Source organism: Hyalella azteca, unplaced genomic scaffold (genome assembly GCF_000764305.2).
Source record: "Hyalella azteca isolate HAZT.00-mixed unplaced genomic scaffold, Hazt_2.0.2 contig6441, whole genome shotgun sequence".
Taxonomy (NCBI): Eukaryota; Metazoa; Arthropoda; class Malacostraca; order Amphipoda; family Hyalellidae; genus Hyalella; species Hyalella azteca.
In genome coordinates, this window is record NW_025936604.1 from 2,885 (window position 1) to 14,399 (window position 11,515).

Here is an 11,515-nt window from a genome sequence, read left to right on the forward strand (position 1 = left end):
ACGAGTTTCTTCAACGCAATAATCGACGAATAATCTTGCTCTGGACGCATTTAAACAAAAATAAAATAAAGCCATCTTCGTTTCGTCGTTTTTTCAGGCCAGGCGGGTAAATAAATCGCTAATGAATCTAACCATAAAAATTATTCCTAATACACAAAAATCCTAATACATCCTAAAAATCCTAATACACAAAATTTACACGCACGAGAAATGCTAACATTTACTGTCTTCGCCTGTTTCTACTTAAACAAGAACGTCCCTTGCACACAAACGCCAAATAGGATACCACTGACCCGAATCATTTTAAATTATTTTCCACATATCCAATACAAAAAAAAATTTAACTCAGTACTCACTGCAGTGAGTGACAGAGAGCGCATTTTCTCGTCGACGAGAACGTGAAGTCACGGACGGACAGACAGACGGACAGACGGACGGACATGGCGAGCACAATAGTGAATTTTTTACATAAATGAGAAAATGCGCTAAAAATTCATGAAACTTGCTGCTTAGTGTAATTCAGCCTCAAAAATGTTTGCGTGCTGAATTTGAACTAAAACAGTGATTAAATGTGTGGTCTCAACCAAATTCAAAGGGCGACTACTCCAAAAATATTCTTATTATTTTTGTCCCTTAAATTCCGACTATAAAAAATTTCGGGTGAGTGAAAAGGAGCTTTCGAGTTTACTCTTCTATTTCAGGTTATTTTACTCGTGTCTTTCATCTCTGAATAAAAACGTGATGCTGAGCATTTCGCAGTAAATGTTTGTACCAAAACCGTGTCTAATATTCATACTATTATACGCATTGCTTCATTCCCATTTCCTCATCGTCATTATTTCACTTACATTCAAATGAATTCTTTGTGCAAAGACGCGGAGTACAATTTCCATGCGAGGTCTAGGAAACATCACACAAACATGTCGTGCATACATTTTTCTAAGACGAGCGAAAATTATTAGGTGCGCCGTGCAAGAACGGTTAAAATGTACGACAATGTTAATTTCATAAATTTTGTCAAACAAACATATTCTTACTCGATACTCCCATTCTTTCTGCACACACACGGACGCGACGAAGGATTTGGAAGAAAGAAATGTTTGCCAAGATGAACAAATTATTTATGCTCAATAATGTGAATTGATTCATTTCCAGACAGGTAACGTTTTAGACAAGGTATTAGTAAGTTCTGTAACTGGTCACAAAATGCATTCATTTCTTTACGTTGTGCTGGAAAAGTTTACAGTGCAATCATTGGAGCTAACGTATGTTATTAAATAATTTATTGTTAAACTCGTGATTTAGATGCTATTTAATAATCTTCAGAACCAAAATGTTACAAAAAAGTTCATGGCAATAAAATTGCACAATCCAATCTCCGCAACGATAAATTAACGGAAAATATTACCCGTCTCTAAAATTTGACTGCCCCCCCCCTCACTCACTACATTTGTTTGACAGATATTTGGCCACTATTTGGCGATAGCTTTGCTAAAATGTAACTGGCCACTAATTTACTGCATTCATGAGACCGCATGATAGATGGAGGAACATGTCTTGACGGAGGAAATTACAGAACTCAGAATTCGGAACTTGAACTAGAACTTCGTGTCTTGATCCGTGAAGCTTGGAGCTTGGAACAGTGAATGTTCAACTACAGTGCACTTTAACTTCCTCTACGGAAAAAAAAAGATACGAATGGGTTCGAAAGGCGACCACAGGCCATGACAAGTATACGATCGCGCTGATGCTTGGGCCTAGTTGACTTTGGTGCAAGCCCACAGCAATATTTTTATGTTATTTATTTATTAACATATGAATATCACTTTATGAAGTCGACTGGAAGGCGGGAACAGTCACCTTTTGATGGTTTTGCGAGCCACATGCACACACCAAGTATCCTCGCTTTAGGGATTATTGAAAATTTATGATCAAAAGCTACCATTCACGGCCAAGAATGTATTCGAGCACAACTGAATTCCTTAATTAAGAATGTCGCGGCCATAACTATGAAGATGCTCAATCTACAGTGAACAGATACGTCAACTAAAGAATCAAGTGTCACAACTTACTAAAATTAGTTTAAAATTAGAATGCAGTCAGAAAATTATAAGAAATTTGAATTTATTAACGATACTAACTTTTGTAGAATAAACAATTCGTTTGAAATATTTTAAATCATTTGAAACGAAAATTCGCTATCAACAGTTGAACCCATAAATATTATTTTTTTATTGTAAATGGTTTTTATAGTTTCGCTTACTTCAGCGATTTGTCATTTGAGTTAACCTTTCTGAATAAGAGTTTGTCAGGGATTCTGCGCTCATATGAATGAATGGTTGATCACACTCAATATAAGCAAACCTTAATGCTTAACTGCATGCATTGTCTAATTATGTATGACGGCACTTGACGATTACAGCATAATCTTACTTATATCTTGCTACTTTTCCAGATAATTGATTTAAATTTTAAATCAAACTTCATTGTCACGTCCAGAAGAGACAGATATTGTCGGGTACATTTGATATTATAACTGACTGCATGTGGAATAATAAACGTATATAGGAACAAAATTTGCCTGTGATGCATCAGTCGGATAAAAAATGATAAAACCTTGGAATTATGTCTTGGCCAAATGAGAACAACAACAAAAAAAATAAATCCTACGGTTACATGTCAATCCTTTAGCCGAGCACGACGTCGTGAAATTTCTATGCGTCCTATGCGTCGTGAAATTTCTGCTGTAGCGCTGCTTACTTGTACATCGCATTGCGTTATTTATTCTAGTAAGTGACTTCGCTCTAGAACTGATGACTATTATTAGAATTGGCTCGGCTATCGCACGTCAAGATCTAGAACTTCTGTTCTCCTTGTAAGTATTCTGTTATTAGTTTCTGTATGTCTAACATGTAAAGATCAGGTAGCTAATGCCGGATCGGAAGCTGTCGAGGTACACAGAGGTTATGGAGATGCCGAGTTGAAATCCAATAAGCAAATTTCATTTTTTCGGTTACAGAGCTGTGATGAACTGAATCGGCAAAATTTATCTAACCAGGTGGAAGAAATGAGCTATTTCTTTAGTGGATCAAATCAAGAAGGAGGGATGATTGCTACAAAGACATTCACATATGAATACATTCCCTTCACTTTGTCGTGTTACTATTTTAATAGAAGTGTAATTCGGTTTCAACATGTTGCTTTCTTGTTGAATAAAATCTCTCAATGAGTCATCTAGGCTTTCGCTTGCGAAACTGTGGCTAAAATTTATGAGCGCAAGATCCGGTCGAAAAAATTACATGTGGAAAGTTGTTGGAACTCAATATTTGAACTCTGTTCTTTGGAAAAATCATGCATCTCGTCATGAAAACGCTTAAGTTGTAACAAGAAATGGTGAACAATTAACAAAAGTCCAGAGAATTCTGAGGGAAAAATTATTCCCATACAATTGACAGACTCTGTTGCTATTTTTATTCTTTCAACGTAATTAAAATTATTTTAGGACCACATTGTTCTGGTATCGGCGTGATCTTCGAATGACGATCAGACGTTTGATTTTATTAATCCAGGATGAAATGCGTACGACAAAATTTTTGAATCAACAGATAGTTTATCAACCAACAGATGATAGCAGCATTGCTGCTTGTTGCGAAAAGCGATGTAACCGTTAAAATTTATTTGAGTTAACTTATCAATTGATCTCAAAACTGTAGTCACTGCTAATAATCTGTCGTCCAAAAATTTTGAATTTTTGTTGCAGGAACTAAAGGAAAAACTTCAAGCAGGTAGCCTACTGGAGAATTGTACCTGCGTTTCGTGTGCATGCCATCACTCATTGTGACCTAACGAACATTGGTATTATATCTCAATTCATTTGACAGCTTATTTCGTCCGATAACTGCGACGCGTATTAACTCACGTTTTGAATAAATCAATCTACCCGCTCACTGAAGCCACACCAAATATATAAATTTAGATTGAATTAATTTAGATGGCCACTTGATTTAGTGGCCATCACTTGATTTAGTGGCCACTTGATATACAAGACGTGATGAAGGGTGGCCACGAAACGCATCTTTTGCTCGATGCTTTGAAGTCAGCGCAGTTCTCGTTTTCAACATTCACAAGAGAAGCGCATCATTCGGGAATATGAGAATATTCTCATAAAACATTAGGAATTAGAAGTATAAATATTATTCTTAATAGCGAAATTTCAAGAGTTTTTCTTACATCTTAAAGTTTATCTTGCCAACATTAGTTCGAATGGAGAGATTAGTTGCATTTTTGGTGCAAGTGCTACTGAAAATCGGGATGTGATTAGATAATTGTTTTGCGAGAGAGTGGAAGCTGTACTCATTCATTATCGCCAGTCGCTAGTGTAGCAGCTGTCTTTTAAACCGACATCTACATATTCGATATTTAATAAATTTCTAGGATTTGTACATGTAGATGTTATGTTATCATATTTGTACATGTAGATGTTATCATATTCACATTGTGTACCATAAATTGAACCTAGTTTCCAGAATGGAAAATCAATTTGAAAATTTCGATCACTTGTCGAACTTAAAAATTTTCGTTACTGTAAAATCCAATATTTGGCATCTTGTAGATTGATGTACCGAAGTGAAGGGCACGCTTCTTCAAAAAGAATTTAACTTGAAGGGATTTGGTCAAGCAAGTTTGGATTAACGTGGCAGTGAGACGTTATTAGATTTTAAAAATAAAAACTAAGCTAATCATCCAAGTATGTGTTTAGATTTAGATTTTATAAAGAAGCCTCGTATTTTGACTGATATCCGTCGTATTTTTTCTCAAAAAGAGAAAAATTTTACTTCCTTTTTAGCGTGTCATATTACCTTGAATGGTAAGTTGCCAGCGCAAAAAGAACAGATTTCAGTAATTAGTGTGGAAATGTACGAATTACTAGGACGCTGCGTTCAGTGACGTTCTGTCGAGTTTGGATCTTTTGTATTCCTCCTTGAAGAGCAGAACTGGAATGAGGACGCAGACGTTACTGGCTACTAAGACGTACGTCATCCATGTGTTGTTCTCGTCTTGAGCTGTAAATATTAAACATGTAAGTTACTCACGAGGAATCAGTAGAGATTAAGAGTTTAGACAGTTAAATGCAGAAAAACTCAAATAATCAAAATAATCTATACGCTTTTTTTAGCATTTTGGGTTGGACATTCATGCCATGGATCAAGCAGATTAGGTTTCCTTAAAAATGCCCCTGACCAATGCAAGTAACAAAAACAGACAAGTCGACTAGCCGACCAGTCAAATGCACTTCGACCATCAAGTTGAGTCAAATGCCAGTGAGATGTAATCGAACCCAGAAGAACTGAAAACTTATGAACAACTGCGTTATTGCATAAATGTTATAAAATCTTCCTGATCATCCTCGTAGAAAGTATATCGCAATTATATTTTCAGAAATTTAGGAAAAAATATTACGCACATAGTGAGGGAATGTAGAAAAGGAACAAGAATAGGGCCGCTACGAAGTTGTTAGAAAGAGTCAAAATTGCGCCAACGCTGTTTTCTGGGCTGGGGTAGACTGATTCGACTGCCAGCTCGAAAAAAATCGGCGAGCTGGCAAAGTTAAAGGACTGGCCTCCCAGGACGGTGATGTAGACCTGGGCTGTGGGGTTGTTCGTGGCGTGAAACCAAAATTATGTTGTAAACGATGTATAGCTTTATGACTGCTCATATTCTTCATATATAAACTTCTTCGCTGTGTATTATCAAGCAAACGTGCAAATTATTACACAAATACATTACATGCACGAGTAGGCTACATGATAAACAATAGCGTTTGCGCAAAGATGCAATCAATAATAATAAGACTTGGAAAATAGTTGATTGGATTCTTAAGAAGCCGAGAGGAACTGTAACCGATGTAAAATTATTGCTAGCATACCTTTCGTAGAAGGCCAGACGTCGAGGGATATCAACATAAACCAAATGTAGAAACAAGAGCTGCACACCATCACCCCGATGAGCGCCAGTTTGAGGTGACCGTATACAAGATCCAGGACACGTGACGTCACAAGGCAAACTACCCCGGTGCAGACACTGCAGTAAACTCCGATCCAGCCAGCCTCGTCCTGAGCTTATTATATTGGAATTAAGTTGGCATTTCTTCACTTTCTATGAAGTTGTCTCGTCTTATTTCAGATAATTGTTTAATCATTACCTTTTCATTATTTAGAAAGCTTTACTTTTTTACGACAAATTACAGCCTGTGAGGAAATTTCATATTCAATTAGTATTTTTATCTACTTATGATAAAACTAAGTGCGAAATTATTATAAGCGAACTTACGCTATAAGAAGTTTTCCTGCCTTTTGTTTCAGGGAGAAAAAAAATGTGTAAGTCGATCAATCTGATTAAGTGAGATAATAAAATAGAAAATCAAACCAATAAATTGTGAAATAATAGCGTTAGCTAAAATGCCCTGCTTTAGACCTGGTCGAAGCCTAAGTCCTGCAGAGAAAAGTTGATGACCCCGAGCCAGACCATGGAGACGCCGGTAAAAATGGCGTACGAGAAGACCAACTGCCAGAATCGAGCATTCCTGTAAATGATAATTAATTTTCATTATAAAAACTGTTGTTAAATTATAGAACTATCTCAGAGATTGGTCAATGACTCGAAATTAAGTATGAAATTAGAAGAAAAGTAAAAATACAAATTTTGGCGTTTGTTTGAAATGATATTTTCCTGGTGAATGCAAAGTTATGTTAGATCACACATTTTATGATTTCTGATTATTGAATTGATTATTTCTACTAAGTCTCGAAAATTCGTTGAAAAATTAACGCTTATGGATCAATATATAATATATCAGATTGTGTAAGACATTTTCTGCAAAACATTCGCTTTGTACGCCATTCCAAAGAACCCAGTAAAGTGTCGCTTGTTTGCTATCACTTGATGTTGTCTACTGTTATCACATGACTGTCCACATGAGATAACATGAACAATGTGAATGTTGTTATTAGGCACAGATCTTCAGTAGATTTTCCTTGCCTGGCAATTTGCTTGAAACCCTCAGAGAAGCCAAGTCTGTCCTCAGCAGAAGAAGGGGATGGCGGGGTTGGAGGAGCGGATGGGAAGTGGATGAGTACCAGCAAGAAGAGGCACATCGCAACTATCATCTCTGGTCAAATTTTGGCCGTTAATTGGTAACTGAAATAGTTTTCAGGCATAAATAAATGGATATCTGAAACATAGAGCCACTCGAACTTTACTGTTGAGAATAGTGTTCAACTATTCGATCAAATCGACATCCCACTCTAACTTCCTGGTCACGATGAGAGCCATCTATACCGGAAACCTACATAAGTCGATCATGCATGCATTAGAAACTTTCAAATCGCTGTCAAATCATCAGAAATATTTCATTGTGTTCTACGAGCTGGACCAATCAACTTTTCGTGGACCACTTAAGCTAAATCGAGCAGAGATTATTCGAACCTGCGTTCGGACTAGCACATTGAAGTGCAGATCACTATTGCATAGACTAGTGAATTAAAGTGCTTAATTTACATCACAATTTTTTATTTTGTGATGTAAATTATAAATCTTTTCGTGCATTGAAGTGCAGATTAATGCAGCAATGATAAAATACACTATTCAAAATCCTCACCTACTATCATGAGGGTTCTTAGGTCTTTAGTCATCTCTGCAACGGTGGTGTCGTTCCCAGGTGCCTGGACAATGAGCGGCTCCATGAAGCTGGCTCCTGACCCCATTTGATTCAAGACCTGCGAAAATGCTGGCAAAAATAGAACAAAAGTTTTATAAAACGAAATGTAGGAATTATTGAGTGTGATTATCCGATTGACCGATCAAATTTCGATTGAAAGTTTAAGCAAAATTTGAAACTTTACTACTTTGCATCTTCACTCAGTAGAAACAACTTGCATCATTTGAGTGATACATTGAATTTGTCGTCCTAATTTTCCTCCAAAAAAATGACATTCGAGGAGAAGAAATTCATTGTGACAATCTGCATAAAAAATGCTTTCTAGTCAAAAATTTAATTCACACTTCTCTGTTCAGTGTCCTTGAGCATTTGTCACTGTTTTCTCTTTTGAAATGTGAATTAGATTATCATCGCCGCATTCACCAGCCGACGGATTTACTGAGTGACACATAGGCAGGTACTGCACTCGGAAGAGGGCTACAGCTTCATCATTGAAATTTGAGCGTAAACTGTTCATAAGGAATATAATTACAATTTAATTTTCATTCTTTTTTCGCATCAAATTTTCAATTGCAATCTCGTCTTATTTTTGTCTGATAGACATAAGCTCCGCAAATCTTATGATAAGCTGAGCGACATAAGCTCGATGTCCGCAAAATGCGGACATCGAGCCGCTATTTTATATGCTATTTGCGTCTTCGGAGTCGCTGACCCACTTAATTACAACAACAACAACAACAACAACCCTATAAGGGCCGGGCACGTAAATTGGGATCTGGTAGAAATTCTCAGCCTTATAGATAAAGAGTCATCCAAGGAGTGATTTGAAATATTTTCCAATTGAATTATGTCGGTACCAATCAATCATATCCAATTAAAATTTTAGCTTTTTAAATTTTCAATTGAATGTACTTTACATCGAATTTTTAGCTCTCAGAATTTGAGTTCAGTTTACCGCCTAACTCCTATCATTATAAGTATTTTTTTCACTTCTATTTAGAGCAGATACCTGTGGCCGTGACGCGCTGGTGGGCAGGGAACCATAAGGCCGGAACGGCTGCCCCGGCCAGCAGGAGCGTTCCCAAGATACCATTAAAGATGCCACATATATGCGCAAACCTGCACTTCAACCATAAATTTTTTATGAAATATTCTCGGTGCGAGAAATATTGTCAATGGCCTCCGAACAGATGCCAAAAATTTAGTTCTGACATGAGTAGGAACATTTAAATAATTACAAATTTCATTGCGGTTGTTATAGATTTTTTTTAAAATCATATCCTGTGGCATTATGGATTTTAAAATCCATGACTGAAAAACTCCTGCTACAATGAATACCAGATTTCAAGAGAGACGCCTTTCAAAATATCGGAGATGAAGTTTAAATTCTTGTGTAAGCTTGCATTTAGAGTAAGAAATGCACTGACACCGTGAAAAGTTTCTCGTTGACTGTTGTGCATCGCAGGACGTGAGAGAAAGCGGCGCAACCAGAATAAAATACCGTCACGAACCGGAAACCAAATCTGAATGAACATTGAAAAATAGTTAATTGTATTAGCATGCTAACATTAACTAATATGTATCAATAGTACAATCTTTCGTCGTTTAAATGTAACCAATAAAATCTCCAAACTATTATAACAGAATCTAGAAGAAGAAATTTGCTGCAAGATGATCAGGAAAATTAACGTGGTATTTCTGTAGTATGTGTAAATTGCGATAGTAACGTGTGTCTTCGACTGCCGGCTGTGCAATGTGGATTAGACTTTTAATCGTGATGCATTAAATAAAAAAGAAATTCTATCCCTAGCGGGACACCCATGAGATTCTGATGCATGATGAACATAAAAAAAAAATAATTTGAATTTAGTTGGTTCCAATACCGATGGGGAGACTACAAAGTTTAAAATTGAATAGGAACAATAAATGTATTGAGAGCATCATATAAAAATAATTATGTTCAGAAGCACCTGCTGACAGCCCACGAGGTTGGGATGACAAAGATCACAAATGTGATGGGTCCCCAGTTGGCAAGGGTACCGGAGTTCTTATTAGTAAGACTGGCGCCGGTCACTGAGACCTGCGAGGAGCTGCCGTCCACAGAACTCGATTCGACATCGCTTACATCGACAGCTTTGTTCACGTAGCCTGTTTCTAGGGACAAATGTTTTGAGTTGTTTAATAATTTAGGCTAACAAATGTCAGTGTGGTGAATTGCGACTAAAACAATGACTGAATGTGTATCTCAGTCATCCTTGGTGTGTGACTACTTCAAAACATATTATGAAGAATTATTTTTCAAGTTGTTGAAGAGTGCTTTCAAGAGTTGTTTTCAAGAGTTGAAGTGCTCAAGTTGTTTGGTTATTTTACTTGTACATTGGCTTTTGAATGTATATATGAAGCGCATGATTTCGCTCGTTATGATTAAGCTATAGACGTATTTTTTATTATAGGCTACTGAACATTCTGGGTAAAGAAGCGAAATAGAATTTTCCTCAATTTTCACGCGGAAGTTCAAATGCCTAACACAAAATTTTTGAATTAACCTTTTTTCTACATGGCGAGTGCAAAATTACTAAGTGCATCGTTGAATGACATTAGAATAATTTTCTGACAATGCTATCAGATCAAATCAAAATCAGCTTACCTGATATTTCCATGTTTTCTGCACTCGAGAGGAAGACAGCGACGCAACTCGAGACTTCGAGGAGTTAAACTTCTGCTGAGATGAACAAATTTTTAATACTATTTAGTCATCATTGATTCACTCATTAACCGAAAAGCGTTTGGTTATCTGCAAGTAAGAAAATTGGCGACAATAGTCTCTGCTCCTACTTTGCGCTGTAAGAGTTCACATGCAATATGTAAAGCTAACTCTTATTATTAAACTGACTAAAACGATGCAACTCTTGTTTGTAAGACGTGACCACATACAGCGGCGTAGCTGATTTCCGACGGTCGCGCATTCGTCTTCATTTGTGTTGCTGCAGTCTGCCTAGTCGGCCTCGTTTTTGCATGCTTCCTTAGCTTCAGAAACCTTAGTATAAGTTATATTGGACGATATTTAACCTTAATTTTTATTTTTGGCGAATGAATGCATATTAATAGATATTTAATGGAAGCAGCACGATACAGTTTGATCATGTGCCTAGTTTTGACGATTCACATGGTCTCTCTCCATTTTCAGCCACACAGCAAAAAGCCTGTTCACGAATGATATTTACGTATGACATTCACATGTGTTCGCGTATTTTGAAGTATTTTATAACTATCCACATTCAAGTTTAACCGTTCATATTCGGGTTTCGGATTTGACGGCATCATACTTTGCTTGACGTCCGTTGGCTTTCGATCCGACGTCTGTCGTCTTGTCATCCGACGTCTGCCGTCCTGTCATCCGACGTCTGTCGTCCTGTCATCCGACGTCTACCGTCCTGTTATCCAACGTCTAGTGTCTGCTACTAGCGTGGGTCGTGGAGGTGATCCGTATTGGTTGTCATAGTTCCGGGCTCATGATCGAGCAGTCCGTGCTACCTTCTTAGTGATCCTAAAAGACCCTTTAATCCGCAAAACCATCATCACGATTGCTTATAACGATAACTACAACTTGATACTATAACGTTAGCTAAAATAGAACTGGTGCGAACGGGTGCACCATGGAAGACGAGAACCTAGAATAGGTTCAAGCCTTAATACCCTCGTGCCAGTTATTTGAATAAATATTTGTTTGCTTCATTCGTATTTTATTCCCCCATTTAGACATAAAATCGGACGCACAGAAACGGATCGTATCGCATT

At 37.1% G+C, this 11,515-nt stretch overlaps 1 protein-coding gene across 1 annotated transcript; it reads right to left on the reverse strand.

The window, feature by feature from the left end:
- Positions 1-1,413: 1,413 nt before the first annotated feature.
- On the reverse strand, positions 1,414-9,770 carry LOC108681793 (solute carrier family 49 member 4-like; the record flags this gene model as incomplete). Its single annotated transcript, XM_018170868.2, has 9 exons — positions 1,414-5,063; positions 5,465-5,647; positions 5,927-6,113; positions 6,475-6,583; positions 7,039-7,168; positions 7,658-7,786; positions 8,727-8,836; positions 9,145-9,240; positions 9,688-9,770. Coding segments are annotated over 9 exons (1,164 nt in total), but the record flags the coding sequence as incomplete, so codon positions are not given.
- Positions 9,771-11,515: the final 1,745 nt, after the last annotated feature.